Consider the following 18,983-nt stretch of genomic DNA (forward strand, 5'->3'; position numbering starts at 1 on the left):
AACATAAAATGATAAAACCAAGTTTTCAATAGAACCCATTTGGAAACTTGAAGAGCCCAGAAGAAAACAATCTTTGCTAGCTAAAAGATAATTGGAAGCATTTGGGTATCTCAGTTTCTAATCATTTATTATTATTCTATGTCTAAAAAGGACAGATATGCATCATCAACATTATATCAATGTTGGTGTTCATCAGTAAAGGAAATAGATTTCAATTTTATTGAAGTGACTAATGAGGCTTCAACATTATAATCAAGCCTTGCACGTAATTTGCCAGGCAAACCTTGTTGATGATGTGATATTGCATAGGATTAATTATTGTTTAATTAAAACATGATCAACCTAGTATCTGTTCTTGTAGGTAAAAACTAAGGTACTTAAATGCTGCTCTTTTTTAAAATTATAATGTTTTAATTCAGATTCTAAGGCACAAATGAATTACTAATGATTTAAAAGAGTATATATCAAAATTAATGAATAAAAAAAACAACACCTGGCCCTTTTTATTTTCTTTAAACAGTAATTGACCATTTATAATCACATAAAATACGATAGAAAATTAATTGATCTAACTTTGGTTTCAAATTTTGAAATCAGTTTATTTGGGAGGGCAAGTTTTCAGTTGGGATTGATCTGAACTAAAAATTCGAATGCAACCTCAACTATTATGGACTTTTTCTTTCTAAAAAAGTGAAGGGCGGGCCTGGTGCAATGGTGGAGTCTCTCCATTGTGCACTGGAGGTTGTCTCGGGTTCGAATCAGTCTCTCTGCAAAAAGCAGGGGTAAGGCTGCCTAGAAAGCCCCTTCCCTAGATCCCACAGTGTGGGAGCTTCGGCACTGGGTACACCCCTTTCTTTCTAAAAAAGTGAAAATGAAAGGAAAAACACTAAACTTTGAGATTGGTTTTTATTTTCAAGAGGTTTATAAGTTCTCACCACCTTTTTTGTGTTTCAATAGATTTGATACCTTTATCCCCAACAAGTGATATGGAGAGTGTATCTATAAGAAGTGATAAAAAAAAGGTTGAGTTTTTTACATGTGAGTCTTTTTAGTGGACCATAAACTAATATTGGGTCCCTTCAGTATAATATATTATGTGTGGGTCCCAATTACACTTGTCGCCGTTAAGTATATTCAAATTTCAAACCTGGAGAGACCAAAATATCCCTAATACATTGTGTTGTGACTAAATGCGCTTTAGCTATTTACAATTGGTAACCAATACATATATAACACAATGTATTAAATAACATGAGGGGTATTTTGGTCCCTTCATGTTTGCAATCTGAATATGCTTACCGGAGCTAATGGCGTTGGTCATGTGGTTGGGACCCACACATAATATATTGCATTTAGGGAATCCAACAATAGTTTATGGTCCACTAAAGAGACTCACATGTAAAAAACTCAAAAATGTTTGATATTGTCACTACTGTACTTAGACCAACTGCTCAGATAAAATGCTAGTTTGGGAATATTACACATGTCATTAACATTGGTCGAATTCACAAAGAGACATTGGTCTTACCAATTGAGCAAACCTGTGTTCGCAGACTAAATTGAACTTGAATTTGTTAAGAAATCAAAGGAAAATTTGAGTGGACTGATCGTGTTATCAGCGTGCTACCTTCGATGCTCGAGTCAAATTGTGAGCAACACCAAGGAGCTGGGGTTCAATCAATGCCTACCAATAGTATACTAATTACTGCATTTAGGGTTTAGGATTTAAGATGTGTCCTAGGTAGCTTCTTAGGCTAAAAATTAGCAGTGAGGGTTGTCATCCATTTTCAGGAATGCTTTCTCCCAGTTTAGTTTCTTTTATTTGAAACATCGGGAAGTTCTCGGGCCTTATTAGGTGCATCAGCTGCTTTGTTCTTATGTTTAAGAGGGTCCACATAAGATAAAGTATTATAGCTAGGGGGGGGGGGGAACCGTAATAGTATGGCATATAAGCACTAAATACATGACCCAAAACTTATTGGATCGATTGTTAGGTGGCGCAAGCAGCCCGAAAATGGCTTCACCCCAAACCAATCGAATCTCCGACTCAATAGATTCGAATTCGAATTGGCGACGGGACCAGTGGTCGGCGTATTTTATCATAACAGTTACATAAAAAACAAAGAAGTTAAAGCACCATTGATGTATTGTCATCTTCTCACATGATTTTTTTTTTAATCTACCAAGTTCATACAAGTTCATATAGATTATACCATTATTCTTGATGTGGTGCGAGAGATTCTCCCACCCTTCCTCACTTTTAATAATATATGTTAATATTCTAGGAATAATTACTCTTAATGAGCAAAGAATGGTATTGCTTTTATAAATAAAATTAAATGGTAGCTATGGTTGCCACATCTTTTCGGCCAAATGGAATTATGGAAATGTCCTTTAGTAATTAAATCGTGTGAACATTTTCTAACTTAGTGCTGCCATAATTAAATTACTGAAAGAATCAATTTTTGTAATTGACTATAAAATTATGACACGTGGTTCACATAAAGATTTCAAATCTATGATTTAGTCACAATCAATCTTTCAATTATGAAAATTGAAAAAGCTTATTGTATACAAAACGCAAGGGACCATTTTTCCCCCCTTCTTTTAAGAACATTGTATTTACTTTATGAAAAGTCAAATTGAATTGTGAAAGCTTCTATTTATAAAGTTCTATTTATGTCTCACAAAGTTTAAACCTATGATCTTTTCGATATTGTTTTATTAATGGAATCAAAGTATCCATCTTATCAAAGAGACTAAAGTGAAGGCTTTAGAAGGTAGGAGATCATATCTTTTCGTATGTCACATTGAACTATATCATATAGAAGATTTTAAATTTGAAAACTTTATAAAATGTATGGTGGGAGACCAAGGAATAGGGTTCAAGGAGAGCAGATATGAGCCTAGTTAAACACTGGAAATGTACTATTACTTAAGATAGCTTGCCTAGCCGGTCTCTAGCAGTTTGAGAATGAACAACAATTTGGGGAAGGGGGGGGGGAGCGGGGAACAGGTGGCGAAGGTGTGGAGAGATGAATGTTCGAACTTAAAACGTCCTTGTCTTGCTATCTTTATGTAGGAAGCTGTTCACCATTGTTCTAGAAGAATGTTCACGAGTTCCCTTTTTCTTTTTCTTTTTTTCCTGGAATTGAGATTCATTCGGACAAGCTTGTGAACACCTTGACTACATCCTTCACGAGGTAACTATTACATATAATTTAAACACAATGCAACTCTTTACCCTTAGCTCCAAGATAGATTCAAATTTGACCTCTTACTTGGAAGTGTTGATTTTTTACCAACTCACATATCGGATCTAACAAGGTCAGCTGCCGACAAAGTGTTGCTCAGTGGAATCTTATTCTATTCTAGAATAAGGTCTGAGGTAATAAAACATGACTTCACCTTCTGGTTAAATGATTTTGAGACGCGTTCACTTATTTTAGAATGCTGGAAAACGATTCTTTGAAAGTTGCATTTCACCAAACATCCCCTTGCACCATGAATGTCCTTTTCATACTCTCTCTCTCTCTCTCTCTTTCTTTTTGAAATAGAAAGGAAAATTTCGTAAGAACAATCAATAAGAAAACCATAAGAGAGAAAGGTTGACCTTCATTATATCTAACCATTAAAAGATTGAAGGAAATAAAAAGAGGTTAGGCTTAATTTAGGTAACACTAAGAATAGCAAATACACACATGCCCTAATTCAGTCCTAACCTTTCCTCTAGTTAGGGTTTCTCACCCCAACTCCTGTTTTGACCTCAAGCCAATATGTTCATTTGTTTACCTAAAATCTAAGGTTTATAATCATTTAAGTGACACCATATTGGAAATCTAGGGAAGCCAAGTACGCATTTTTGTAATAGCTGATACTCATTTCAGCTCCGTGCGTCAAAACTAGGGGTATCAATAAAGTCCTGTCATCTTGAACCCAACCAAACCCATTTGCCCCGACTTTTCAATTTGAAAGATGGGTTCGGTTTACAAAATAACTAGCCCTTCAGGATAGGGTAGGGTTCGAGTTTACCTTCAGCCAACCTAATCTAGCCCTACCCAATCCTGTATTAAGTAAGTTAGTTAAAATAGAATTACATATAAATTGACTTTTAATAACTACTTAACCAAGTATCCCACTAATCACTCAAAGGGATTTGAGAAGCTCAATTAGTGAAATTAACATTTCTTTTTGGGGAAATAAGGAACTTTTATAAATGAAAAATAATTCGCAGCCAATAATCTATTGACACTTCTAACCAAACCCACTTAGCTGATTAAGATTTATTCCTAAGATTTCATTCCACGTGTCAAACAAAGATTTAAACCCGGGTCCCACCCAGTTGGCATCGAGAGAAAAGTCAGATATATATGTTATTGGCTTTCAAGCGACGTTGACGCGGCATCTCTCATAAATTTCCCACGTTTCTTCTTTTTTTTCAGTTTCAATGGCCAATCAACGCTTGCCAAGTCATCAACCCACCTCTCGAATGTTTAAGTGTCTTCTTCATTTTCTCTAATTCAGAAAATAAGTGAAAAGAAAAAAAATCTGCCAACCAAACAACCTCCATAGATTCTATGATGATGGTTGGCATCATGGTATATGACAATCAAATCAGCTTTCAGTCGAGTCCGGATCAGTGACCCCGAGGGAGAGAACAAAGTGCTCCCCGACGCTTACTGATCTTTGCGCTTCCTAACCACAAAGATCAGTGGGGCCCACGGTGAAAAATACTTTTTGAAAAAAATAAATTTTTTTTCCACCAGTGGGACCCACTGGTTTTTTTGGTCAAGAAGCCTGTGCTCCCTCGACGGGGAGATGATCCGGATTCCTTTCAATCACCATTGTAAGTTGTAACTGTGACATCGTAGTGATTCTTTTCAAAACAATTACATCAGATGTTCCATTAGAAGAGAATGTCGTTTAGAAACCCTAAACCACAGTCATTCATGAACCTAAACTATAAAGAAACTTTAAGGCCCAAAGAAACGTGGATCTTTTACAGGCTTTAGCGGCGCTGCCCCACACTTCTTCCAGGATGACCTCCCAAGATCTCGCGTCTATCGACAACACAACGTGAAGCATGAGCTATACTCATCACATTTTTTTGCATTTTGACGATTATCATTAATCTATTTTTATTTAAAAAGAATATAAAAACCTTATAATTCATAATAGAGCTAGAATATCATTTACTCTAAAATATTAGAAAAACATATTATTCCATGGCCCACGCTCGTTTCTTTCTTAGATTCCTTAACCAACTTGTAAGTTGCATCCCATTTAAGAAAATACTAGAAAATTATTTACCAAACATACTTTTTATTCCATGATTTATTCTAGACAATAATTACTAAATAAAATTTCATTTTTAATTAAAAATAGTTTTCAAAATTGAATTTTTTTTTTAAAAAAAAGAATAAAAGTAAACATCAAAAAATACCTGGAACTTTTGTGATTAGGGCAAACCAACCATCAAGCCTTCAAATCTCATGATTATGTGTTGAGATTTTGGGATTAAAATAATTTATTTATATTTTATAAACATGTTTGTTAGAATATTAGGGCTAACAACTATCAATGATTGATCAGGTGTAACAAAAATGGACAGTTGCCATATACTAGTTTAAGCTTTCTAAGTACCTAATTACATTAAAAAAATACAAAATGTATTTAATTTTAGTAATTATAAGTTTTATGTTGGTTAAATTTAAAAAAAAATCAATTTTAAATATGCTGCCACTGTACTTTTTCCTTTTGAGTTTTGGTTTTCAATAATATTTATACGTAAAACAAAAGATTGTCCTTAAATATTAAATTGGGTGTGGTTGGATTTATTATAGAATTTAAAGTCATTTGAACAATGTGTTGTGTTAGTTAGATGAAGTTTGATATAATTAATGCTTATGAAGAAAATTTCGTCTATGTAGAATTTGTCTAGTGGCTATCGAGAATTAGGTTTGAGAATCAAGATTACAAGAATACATATTATAATGATTGAAATATTATACGCAGAGGAAAAAAAAAATTTAATACTGAAAAAAATAATAAAAAACTCGAATTATTGGCATTTTGCATCTACTAAAAAAATCATCCAGCACCATAAATTGGCATGGCCTAATTTCTGTAAAAATATGTTAAAAACCTTGACAATCTAAGTTTTGATTTCTTAAAAGCAATAACCCTAAAGTTTGACAATTCAGCTAAAAAATAATATAAGGTATTTGATACGAGGGATTTAGTTTTTAAGTGGAAGAAATATTTTCTATTGAGCCATCATTTTCTTCAAAATGGACCACCTAACTTTTTGGACTATTTGGTATATGATATACTTATAGATTATTGACACATCAAAATTTTGATAATCTGTCTCAATTTTAGACTTTGTCGTACATATCAATTTGTTTCATTTGATTTTTTATATATATCCTAATTTTCAAAGGGCAAGATGGGTCTTTTTAAAATAATAATATCATCAATTTGGATATTTTGGATTGAATAAGAGACAAAGATATGGTATCATTCATCTCCAGCTGTGATTTTTTCTCTTTTTGGGGTAATTGTTGTGAATATGTAAACCGAGAACCCCCTTAAGAGGAAACACTCACCCATTTGGGTTGGTGAATATCACCCCTATGGGAAGAGTTGAAGAACCCCATCGGGAATAAAAACACACCCACTCGGGTAAGTGAGTATCACCCCTTCGGAAAGAGTTGAAGAACCCCCTGGGAGGGAACACACACCCACTTGGGTAAGTGTATATCATCCCTTCGAGAGGAGTTGAAGAGCCTCCTTCGGAAGGAAACACACGTCCACTTGAGTAAGTGTGTATCACCCATTCGGGAGGATTTGAAGAGCCCCTTGGGAGGAAACACTCACTCAATCAGATAGTTGGATAAGACCTTCCTAAAGGATCTATCCATATTTGAGCTAGGCTTGTGAAGTGAGAAAACGTTCAATGCTAAGTCCAAGAATAACGCTGGAGACGACAAAGTCAAAAGGGTTAGTTAGAGATAACTAACTACCCATCGTATCCACTCCGAAACGTGGGGAGGTGGATAATGGAATAACGGCTCTATTAGGCCCGCTAAGGAAGGGAACGTGCTTCCTAAGGCAAATTGCCCACTCTTCAACTAAATAGGCGAAATTTTTGGAGACGCCGCCTCCAGGTAACCTCTATATAACCTCCATCCTAAGATGAAAAAGGTATTGTTGCCTTTGAGAATCCTCTGAAGGCCTTCTATTGTTGCCTAGACTAACTTGAGCGTCGGAGGCGGTTCCTCGACCAACACTAGGTTGGCCCGCTCTTATTTTCTTTGTGATTACAGAAATCTCAGACACTTTTATTCGGCAGCAGAAGTCTTCAAGAGTTCATCCAATTATCCGGCTCTTGAAGAAAGTCTAGACGCAACAATAATCAAAACATATTGTTTTTTGAGATATTCCGAGATTGGAATCATACCTCACATAATTAGTTTAGTGCCCTGTCGAGTCTCTTTCATGCACTCAAATGAACATCTTTAAACAATCCATCAAAGTTATAATGATATACAATTGAAAAATCCTTAAAAGGTAGTAAAAAAATTTGTCATTGGAATATTGGATCTTAGGTGTCTGGTAGTTTAACACTCCCTTCCTGGGTTACTTTCCAAATTAAATCCTTTTTATGGAAGAAGTAGGAATCTTAGGTATGGAAGTTTTATCATAAACTCTCATAAGCATCTTCCAACCATCCATTCCATAAAATTGTTTCTTTTTTGAGTTAACACCCATCCATATAATGAACCCATTCTAAGTCTGGCACAAGTGAGGTTCGACTTTTTAACTTGAAGAGCAAGTTTAGATTATAAAATAACTAGCCCTACCAGGGACGGGTAGGGTTCGAGTTAGCCCTTAGGCATATGAGACCCTATGTTGAATCAAGGCTAACCCAATCCTATCAGGGTAGCTTGGGCTCAGAAGAACCTTGACAAAGTAGAGTTTGGGCTCAGGGTTCTTAAGCCCCAGGTAGGATTGATTATTAGGGTTGAGAGCCCTAGCCCACGTCCCAACTTAGGCCGATGGACATGTTGGGCCACACTATATTTGGGATGGTGCTTTTTAGTGCTGCACAACTAATGTGCAACAATGAGCTGCGTATGGTTCAGATGGAACAAATGGTCGAGGGTGAAATCTCGACCACGCGATATTTGTAAAACTTTTTCAACCTTACCTACTTGTAACAAAAAAATAAAAATAAATACAAAATGAGTGGTTGAGATTTGGACCTCAACCACTCGGGGAGATCGTGGCCATACGCAACACTGAAGTTGAACCCCTATATTTGTCCCTCAATCAAATTGTTTGCCATTTTGCCATCTAATCATGCTTTAGTGCTGCACAATTAATGTGCAACACACTAAGATGCGAATGGTGAAGATCAAAAGTGGTGGTCGAGATTCGATTTCAACCATCCGTTTTTTTTTTCTTTTTTTCTATTTACTTTTTGAACTACACCGACTAAAACCCGAAAAAAACAAGTAAAACGAATCTCGACCACCACTTTAAATCCCAACACTAGACAAGTCAGTGTTATTAGACAGAGAATTAAGTGAATTGTGTAAGGTCAGGTATAATAATGATTAAATTGGAACTCATTCCACAGTGCGTTTGATAATTTCCACATTGTTGAAAATAATCAGTTTTCTTAACAAAAATTTCAAAGCATCATCATGCTTTTAACCTGCAACTATATATGACTGGAGATGGATTAACCATTCACTCCGCGTGAGAACTTAGAAAGCAAAAGCTTCCTTTTAAAATAATAAGAATAAATCAAGTGATATTGGCAAGCTTAAGAAAACCTGCAATAACTAACAGACGAATGGAAGTACCACTTGGTCCTATATGATGGATGTCATTGAAGTTCCTTATGGTTTCCAAATTGTATATGGCTGACAGATATACTTAAATGGGTGCTGCTGGCATTAATAGGCAAAGGAAGCATCCCATGAAACTAGTCACTCATCCATGTCTGTCAGAATAAATTTGTTGATGAAACATGAAAGCTCATTGGGATTATTAATTTTCTGGGCATGTCTTCAAGCCCCATAAGATCCTGGGAAGCCTTCTCAACAAGAGTACTCTTTTAATTAGTAAAACTAAAGACTCAGACAGACCTGATATGACTAACCCTGATTGATTTCAATCTTCACCAGCAAACCAACCAGCTGCAGGTCACATACATGCTGACTTCCCAACCCAACAAGATAAAAAGGAAATTACTGATGGGAACTGTGTACCTTAACAGATGAATTAAGAAAACCATATGTTTATACAGTTGGATTGTATGAAAGAGTAGTTGATAGAGAGGAATAGGAACCCAGTCATGGCTTTTGCAGGTTGGTGCTGGCAATGGAAATGGAAGGTATCTACAGGGTATTATGGAGGGAGCAAAATCAACAAGCGAATTTTATGAGTAAAGTGCTAGTAATGGATTTCAGGTTTGTCTCATATAATTTTTTTTTGGTAATGAATCCCAATATATTGAGATGATTGAGCCGATGTTATAGAGTTACATAAATACTGCAACCAAGGAGTCGATAAAGGCCATTGAGTCGTAGTCGAAACCGACAAGGCCCTCCTTGCTAGGTGGTCTGTAGCATAGTTAACCAACCTAGGAATATGAGAGAAGGAACATTCCTCCAAAGCAGAACTAAGATGTAAAATATTAGAGACAATGAGCCTAATTTCATGGGGTGAAATTGATGACTCATCCGTGATCAGATTAATCACCACTTGGCAATCTGATTCAACTAGGACTTGCTCTACTCCCTTTGCCATCGTGTAGAGTAATCTGGATCGAATGGCCAAAGCGTCACTCATCAAAGCTGATGAGGCCTGTTCCGATTCTGAAACCACAAAAATGGGTTGGCCCAATGGATCCCGAAGGAGAAAGCCCAAACCTGCTCTTCCAGTACTTGTCCTTCTTCTGATATATTCAGGTTCATCTTGTTGTTCAAGAAGTTTTGGTCTTGTTTTGAGTCAAGATATTCTTGGGCCTTAACCATTGTGTGGGTTGCAACTTCAATTGGCTTCCACAGGTGTTGTTTGAAGAGCAATTCATTACAGGCCGTCCATAGGGCCCAACACATATATAAAACCTTGCTAATCATCTCTCTGTATTGGGCCTTCGAGTAGGCTTTATCTATAAATAGATGTTCAAAATTCAAATCACTGATTTACTTCAACTGAAACATCACTTGGGTTTCTGTAACCCAAAGAATGTGATAACCATGTAGCTCGAGCGAAATTGCATTGAAATAGGATATGAGTTGTATTTTCCTTGCTTTCTCCACATCGACTCATATGAAATAGGGTATGCCCCCTCAGATATGATTCAATTCACTCCCTTTTCTCAATATGGGGTTCCTTGGAATGCTTTTTTTGTAATGAATCTTTAAAAAAAAGAGAAGATTGTCGTGTGTTAAATTCATCCATGACATAATAATGATGTTTGTAGCACCAATAATTCAAACCAGAGATTTACAATCAGTTTAGAAGAGAAGGTCAATGCAAAAGTATACTAAGACAAGTCAATCAATAGAAGCCTAACTAGGGACAGAGTTAGGATTCAACATTAAGGGACCTGGATACTAAGAGTTTGGATTATCTCCCCCACTAAAGAAGCACTAATGTTTTTTCACCACACATTGTATGGACGCACTAAAGATCCCACCTTTGAATTATATTATCATGTTTAGACACGGCCCTCACATATTAAAAATATAGGTAACCGTTAATAATGACTTTTTTTACCCTTACAAAATATAAATAAATTATTTTTAAGAAAAAGTAAATTAAAACATGACAATAACTAACAAATAAATATCTTATAAAATACTTTTTTGTTTTAATTAATTTTTTTATTAGAACAAATCTTACAAAGTAAAATTTAAAGAGGGGAAAATGACAAGATAATTTAGGCTAGATGCAACCAAAGGAATCATAATAGTTGGTTACTTTACAAATTCTAAATCTTTAAGTTCACAATATAAAACTCAAACAAAAAGAATAATAAAAATATAATCGAGAAAGAGAGACCATATAAATTCAATAAAAAGAAAAGATAGAATAAAAAATGGAGAAAAAGTAAGAGAATGACTGATTGCAAAGAAGATTTAGGAATAAACTCCTTACCTTCAACTTTATAAAATTTTTCCTAAACCACATGTGAAGAAAGAAGAACAAAGAGAGAATAAATAAGAATGAAAAGAGAGAATAAATAGAGAGAAAATTTAGGGATTATAAATTGGTTTTTAATTAAATTTTACTTTTTCTTCCTAGGGGTTCAATTGTAATCAGTGAATAATTATTGAAAATGATGTTTATGCCCAACTTCTTTATCTTTAAATTTTTTCTAACATTTAGGGACCAATAAATAATATTTCACATATATAAAGATAAAAATTAAAAGAAATAGATAAAGTAACTAAAAAAAGTTTAGTTAGTCATAGTATCATATCATTGTATGGTTTAACTCTTTAGTTTGGAATTGTAACTGAAGTAATGTGTGATACCACAAATTTCACTCACATAATTGCCTGTTGTTATTTCTCTTGCACGTGAGGAGAAATTTTTCTTTAGTGCTACGCATTAAGTTACCTACCGTCTAGATCTAAAGTGGTGGTGAAGATTCAATCTCGACCACCAAAAGTCATTCTCACCAATGGCAGCTGAAGCAAAATCACTGGTGAAGTGCAAAATAAGCGATAAAGCACATTCCCTGAGTTAACCCCCCCCCCCCCCCCCCCCAAAAAAAAAAAAAAAAAACCAACCCACACACAACAGAAGGGAAAAAAGAAGAAGGGGTAAATTGTCTGATTGAAGACCCATGCCTGAAACTAGTGCAAGATGCACTCTTTCAAATAGTGCCTCAGCTGCCTAGACTAACAACTCCAACCCCTGCACCCTAAAAATGCAGGTATATATCTTCCAATACTTTCTTTAAAATGTTTCGTTTAACAATCAGATGAACTAATCAATCAAGTTGGACCAAAGAACTTTTTTTTCTTTTTTTTTTTTGTATGAAACTGAAAAACTTCATTCATGAACTTGAAAGGAAATAAAGACACATCAAAGAAAAGAAAAAAAAAATACAAAAGATAAATGTATGAAAACACAATGTTTGATCCGAACCAAGGATATTGCAAGTACACAAAGTAGTTGGGTCTATTACAACAATTGGCATTTGAAATTCTAAGGATGATGCATATGCTATATAGGTGAACCATTGATGGAGTGTGGTTTGAGTAAACCCCTTAGGTTGATATTCTTACTATTACATGTTATTTCTACCAAAATTGGGACATAAGCTATAGGCCATTTGTTGTGATTCAAATGTGACGAGTAAATCAAGCAGTTCCCTTTCATTGCAATAGATCTCCTCTATTGTTATATTGTGAAATTTTGCTTGGTCTATCCCTTCATTCCACGTAAAAGAGCCTCCATGATCGTTCCCTTATATCAAAATGGATTTCGGATCTGAAAATTAAGCCCCTTAAGCTTTGATAGTCAGACACATCTGAACGAGCTGACTTTTAAAAGCTCTTTCTATACTTCTTGGATTAATCTAATACATATCCATAATCCTATTTTAATGTGTGCTGTGGGGTTCATATCTAAGGTTCAAAAAAAAGGAGCAGATTTCAGGTTATCACTAGTGGATCAGTTCTCTCGGCCAATTTTTCGAAAGCCTTGCTTCACTGCATCTGTTTTGGTTTAGCTCAAGCTCATTGTTTGGGCCTTATCAAGGAGTTTTGGGGTGATGAACAGCAGATCGTTGATCTTTTACCAAAAACCATGCACCCATTCCTGGGGCAGAAAGGACCAATAATGTGAAGAAGATACACAAACTGAACCTTCCCATCATGACTAAGAAAGAGCTAGCTCCTAATAACGACTACAATGATCCAACCTTGAGCCTCCTGTGGATTATGTACAAGCGAATACGAGAAAAAACAAGAAAAAAAGTGTTTGATGAGAAGGGAGAGGATTGTGGTTGATTTTATCTTTAATGGCATTCCCTGTTTGTAGCTTATAAGTATTTGAAGATAAGAAACAGAGTCATGTTGTAATTGTGTAATATTATTCTTTAATTTCCTTATCATATAACCTTGGATTGTTAGGTGTGATTAGCTGTAATGAATCCAGAGGATCATTTTCATGACACATACTGGCAGTGAAGCTTTGTTTTTGTTTGCTATACTTAGCAAGCAGCTAGAGTAGTGCACTGTGAATGATCAACCATCCTAATCGATCATTCCCACATTCCAATCTTGAGATCATTATCATCTTTGGATGTCAGATCCTGCTAAACAGCCTAAACTCAAAAGGACCCAGTTAAGAATCCAGGGCTTGACTAATGCCAAGAATAACACCTGATAGAGAATGGGCACTGGATTCACACATTTTAACATTATATGAAGGCAAAACAGCACTGTGGGGAGAACTGACAAAATCTAAAATATATCTAAATTGTACATCTGCAACAATCATTGCCATCTATTTGTTTCTCAAAGGAGTTGAAAGCAACTGAGCAAACATTTGACCTAAGATAATGTTCTGTAAAACACATAACTGAGCAACATGAAGAATTCAGAGCAGCATTACTAAAATATGGAAAGCTACAAAAGCCAACAGCAGGGCCAGATTGGGATGCCTTCCTCCCCAATACTCTCCTTTATGAAGCCTACGAAATCCACCATCTGATACCAGTCTCAAATACAGCAGCTGGGGGATCCTGTATCACTCTTTGTGTGGCTGTTCAATTCGCAGTAACTTGGCATATCGGTCAGCCTTGTGTCCTGCCTGGTGGTCATAGTACTCAACCACAGCTGCTCCAGCTAGAGCAGCAAGTGTAAGAGCCTGTGCATGCAACCTGTGCATCCAACCAAAATACAAGGTTACCACAAGAGCCATTGGGACAAAGACCAAAATAAGCAATGTAATAAAGTAAATGGGCAAAAGACCAACCTTCACACAAAGCTCGCTAGTGTTCTTTTTCTCATAATTAATTAAAGTAAAAAAACAGCTCGGTATCTAATGCGAAGAGGTTCAGCCCAGCCACTTAAGCTCAAATGGGTCAAAATTTTACTTCATTTCAGTTTATTTTGAGGTCCCTGATATGTATTCCTACCAAGCAAGTGCCCTTCGACTACAACGAGGTGGCATCATTTCCGAATGAAAGATAAGAGAAAACTCCAGTTAATTCATAAAGGACACAAAAAACATAAGATGCTAAAGACTTGGTTTTCGAAAAGGTCACAAGAAATTAATAGGTGAAGAGGTAACAGTTGACCTACACAGCATTGGACATTTAAGAAGAATTCTAAAACAAGAGAAGCAATCAAACTACTAAGGTCCCCAATATGTCTTCCGACCAAGCTGATGTCCTTTGACTATGACCAGGTGACATCATTTCTGAATGAAAGATAAGAGAGACCTTCAATTAATTGATAAGGGCCTCACAAAAAACATAAAATGCTTCAGACATGGTTTTTGAAAAGGTCACAAGAAATTAACAGGTGAAGAGCTTACAGTGGATCTATACAGCATTGGATGTTTAAGAAGACCCAGATCAAAGTTTGGTATCAGAAGGATAAAAGAAGCTAACAAGCAGGAGAACCCACCCCATAGGCCTAGACAGCATTTGACATCTTTAAAGAAGAACATCAGAGAATGGGGAAAAGGGAGGGGGAAAGTAGATGGGGGACAGGGTCAGCTATCTCACCCATGATAACTCAACGATGCCAAGTATCACAGTTTCATCAATGGATATTTTTTCTTCAATCTCTGTAACTTTTCTGTTCAGCCACATGCATGTATTCATAATAAAACTACCAAATCCTAATCTAAGTAGGACACCAATTAATAAAGCCAATAATATAGAAAATAGACTCTTAACAAGGATTTTAATTTTGGGTGGAAATCGGTAACAAGGATTAGCAAGAAAAGAGGGATCAAGGTACAATAAAAAATACAAAACTAAATTAACATCTAATATTAGAATATTACAAACAAATCAACTCCTCTAAACTAGCAGTCTGCAACATCCCCCAATTCACTGTCCACGTGAAACTGTCATGATGTACTGCTCATATGAAAAGTAACTTTTCCCCTTTGGTCTTCTTCAAGAGTCAATCTACGTCATGGACATTGAAGCCGTTTTGTGTTAGGAACGGGACAGACACTGGGATGCCAGTGCACCCAACCCCAGGGACTCGAGAACCTTTACCCCACAAAAAACTAATCAAAATACTCCAAGATTGCAGATCAATCTCCACTATATTCAATGCCTTGTTGTAATCATCATGGTATCCATACCTAAAATCCAAAAGCCTCCTTCCTTTCTCATATGAAAAATGATATATGACAAATGGTTTGTGCCAAGGTGCAAGATGCTGAAGCCTCCCCAGGAATAGATTGCAGTACAAAGCATACAGTTGGGAGGAACACAGCAGACATGTAACTTTCCAAAATGTCTCATGCAGGAAAGAAAGTGATGATAAGAAAAAATGAGTGGCAAAAAGGTAAAGATACCAATGCGGTGGTAATTCTGGTCAACATAACAAACTTTTTGCATGTTCATCAATATCAGGATTTAATCTTAACGGAGAGAATTTGGAGAGTTTGAAAGAATTTTTATAAGGATTTCAACAAGTTTGAGAGAGATTATATCATGATAGAATATAACCTGAATGTAAAGGCCGTCTTCATGGGCTTCTACTCTTCTGCATTCACAGTGTATATCTGAAGGTGCGGAATTTAGCTGCTACCCCTTTTCTCTTCTTCTCAAAACCAGTCGGTGTTTGGACTATACCATCTTCTTAACTTCTTAAGGATGAACTCAGAGAGGTGCATTTGGGCAACCCTAGTTCAGATGGTATTGGAGAGGCGGCTGAGGATGGACTTAGGAATATTACATAGTTCAGAGCCCAGATGCTGCTGACCCCCTAGGGGAAACAAGGATATAATGTTTTCCTTGGGTTGTTGAAGGCAATTCAGAGTGGTCTCTTCAATGAATATGGCATTCCAATGAAGCACAAGAAGCTGGAAATCTATAATTGACAAGATTGTTCCCTTGATGGGGATGACAGAGGAGACATGCAGCTGGGAGCCAGAACTTAATTGGAGCTATTTAGGTCTGGTATTAGTTTTTACCTTATGAGAATTAGTTGCTCAAGTCTCCCAAAAAACAGAGGGGGCAGGGGGTGGAGTGTGAAGCGAGAGATTGGCAACATAAAGTTGAGGAACTCATAGGAATTCTTATGTCCAACTCAAGTACATCAATAATTAAAAAATAAAATGGGTATTGCAAAGAAGTAATTCATGTTTTTAATACCTAGTGCTTAACCTTCAAGGCCAAGCCTAAAATCTGAAAGCCCATGACTCAGGATATTAGAAGAAATAGACATCACTTGATTCCATTGGAAAAAAGAGTAAAACCCATTGCCCCCAACGTTCAATATACTAAAAAAAAATATACAGGTTACCTTGGCAGGGACGTCGTCTATAAAGCTAAGACAACCCAAAAAAAAAAAAAAAAAAAGGCAATAGCCGAAAACCCTAACAAGCCAATACTAAGTATAAGCCATGGAAGCCATCAAAACACGCAGTATAAACAGATACCCCTCGGTACAGAAGTTGGTCTATCGTGCTAAGTGGGAAAGAGAAATTCTCATTCGTCTAACAGATCATTCTCCAAACAAAAACCATCGAAACCAGCGAAACTCGCGTGCTTGCGTTTCAAATAAAATAAGAATTGCTTAGGTCTAAAATACAACCAACAATCTGATCGAGGGGTTTCCTCTTTTCGCATCCTCCAAAATTTCCAAGCCAATTAACAAAAAAGAAAAGTAACGGCATAGAGAAAACCGAAGATTTACCTAGCGTGAATGATTCTGACGCTGGTTTTCATGTTAGGTTGTGACCAATTGTAAGCAATCGAGCCTGCTAGCCCGCTAAGCCAGAGACACCCTTCAGAAAACCAAATCAGGAAACAAATCTAATCACATAAGAAAGAAAACAAAAACAAAGGTCTGAAATTCAATTCAGGAGAAAGAAGTGAGGGGATCCATTACCGACAGCACGGAGCTTGTGATCTACGAGCCATTCCCTAACCGAATCGATCTTGCTCTTGTTTTCCGCCATTTTTGTTGTTGCAGAGGATGTGAAAAAAACAACCAAACTGAGAATAATGCAAGAAACCGCCCGCCAAACCACTTTATATAGCAGAGCAGAGGAGAAAGAGGTTCAGAAAAACACGTAAATCCGTCCTCCAATATTTAGAAGTGGCGTTTCCGTGTAACCGCCTAACCGGTGGGTGCACCCAGCAGTTTTTCGCCTTTTCTGTGGTTTAAGGAGTAAATAATATTTTCACTAAGCCGTAAGGATCACGTGCTTCTCGAGAGATTTTGGACACGTGTCATTTCTCACAGAAACGCATATTGAATTTAATCGCGTTAGGGTTATGACGTGTAAAAGTATGAGATGCATAAAATCTGTAGCAAACGGTCAAGATCAAAATCTCGACTATTGCAGTCGTGAGATGATATCAATATGTATTTTTTTTAATTTATTGAGAGCATTATACTAGTGACAAAGACTACATATATACTTTAAAAAGTGTCGAATACGTGACCTCTTCACTAGGAGGATATTATCACCTCAAGATCGGACTAACACCCTCGTGAGTATCACTTACATGGTCGTGATTGAAGTATTGTGAGCGAATTGATCATAATTATTGACAATGTATTTTGAATAGTTTGATCAAGTTTGTATTCTATGCGAGCGACAAAGATGAACTCAGGTCCTTTTCACTTAAGCGAGCTATCCCTCACTGTCTTTGTGGTTGGGAAGCCGTCGAGGAGATGATCCCGATTCATCAAAAAGTTCTCCCATTCATGAATCATGATGGCCAACGTGTCCTATTGAGGAGTCTAGTATTCATATGCTATACATATATATATATATATATATATACATATATATAATAATATCATTCTTAATATATGTAAGTTGTTAATTTTTTATAAAAATGCACCACTCTTGAAAAATTATTTTCCTTAATAATATAAAATAATCACCTTTCAATTGGGGTGTGAAATTTGTTAGTTCACTCCCTGGCGAACTTTGCAAACATATGAATTTTGCCGATATTTCGGTCGTAATATTGGCCAGGTTTAGCCAAATTCCAACCCTCCATTTCAAAGGTATTTAAAGCCTAAATTTGGTATCTAGCCTTGTTTAATGCCAACAAGCACATTAGAATTGTTAGTTTTGTCTAAAACTTTACCTAAATTGATATTTAAATGAAAAAATTTACAAAACTTCTAGATCTGTGTGAAATCTCAATTGATTATCGCAAACAATGCTATATCCACAAAAAAATGAAGCGAGATCTATTGCTATATGTCGAAGATCGAAAGAAAATATGGTAAAAATGTAAGAAGTAGGAGAAAGAAGCTCATGAAAAATATGTTAGAACTTCGACCAAAATTCGGCGATTTTTTTATTGATACCTCCGAAATTCTCGAGAAATTCAGCAATTTTTGGCGAGTTCAACAACACATTGTTGGTTTCAGTTTCAATTCAAAAAATATTTTGCCAGTGTTGTGGAGATAATATATCCCGAGGACCCCCCTCGGGACGAACGTATACCCCCGCTCGGGATAGAGAAGTCTTCTTAAGGGAAGTCCTCTTAGGAGGATTCTGAGAATCCCTTATGGAGAAAACGCATACCCACTCGGGACTTGATTATTCTGAAGACTCGGGAGGAATAGTGTTCTCCCTTGAGAGGCACAGAAAACCCCCTCGGGCCATGATTATTCTGAAGACTCGGGAGGAATAGTGTTCTCCCTTGAGAAGCACAGAAAACCCCCTCGGGAGGAAGCATATTCCCCCCTTCGGGGGAACATGCACGGAATAAGCTCAAGAAGCCC

The 18,983-nt window shown here is 36.4% G+C and overlaps 1 protein-coding gene across 1 annotated transcript; it reads right to left on the reverse strand.

Annotated features, from left to right (window-relative positions):
* Nucleotides 1–13,478: 13,478 nt before the first annotated feature.
* On the reverse strand, nt 13,479–17,315 carry LOC149010744 (Hypoxia-responsive family protein). The gene is made up of 3 exons (XM_089163926.1): nt 17,121–17,315; nt 16,926–17,016; nt 13,479–13,918 (listed from the first exon to the last, which is right to left on the reverse strand). Exons 1-3 carry the CDS (start codon nt 17,188–17,190, stop codon nt 13,786–13,788), a joined length of 294 nt encoding a protein of 97 aa, XP_089020052.1. The 5' UTR covers nt 17,191–17,315; the 3' UTR covers nt 13,479–13,785.
* Nucleotides 17,316–18,983: the final 1,668 nt, after the last annotated feature.

This window comes from Hakea prostrata, chromosome 7 (genome assembly GCF_041222555.1).
Source record: "Hakea prostrata isolate BN-2017 chromosome 7, UWA_Hpros_2, whole genome shotgun sequence".
NCBI lineage: Eukaryota > Viridiplantae > Streptophyta > Magnoliopsida > Proteales > Proteaceae > Hakea > Hakea prostrata.

Excerpts from the sequence above, each read along its gene's own strand:
- LOC149010744 (XM_089163926.1), bottom strand. The coding sequence starts at position 17,190 with ATGGCGGAAAACAAGAGCAAGATCGATTCGGTTAGGGAATGGCTCGTA. Across the intron at positions 17,017-17,120 it reads TCACAAGCTCCGTGCTGTCG|GGTGTCTCTGGCTTAGCGGG; the intron begins GTAATGGATCCC and ends GGTTTTCTGAAG. Across the intron at positions 13,919-16,925 it reads GTCAGAATCATTCACGCTAG|GTTGCATGCACAGGCTCTTA; the intron begins GTAAATCTTCGG and ends TTGGATGCACAG.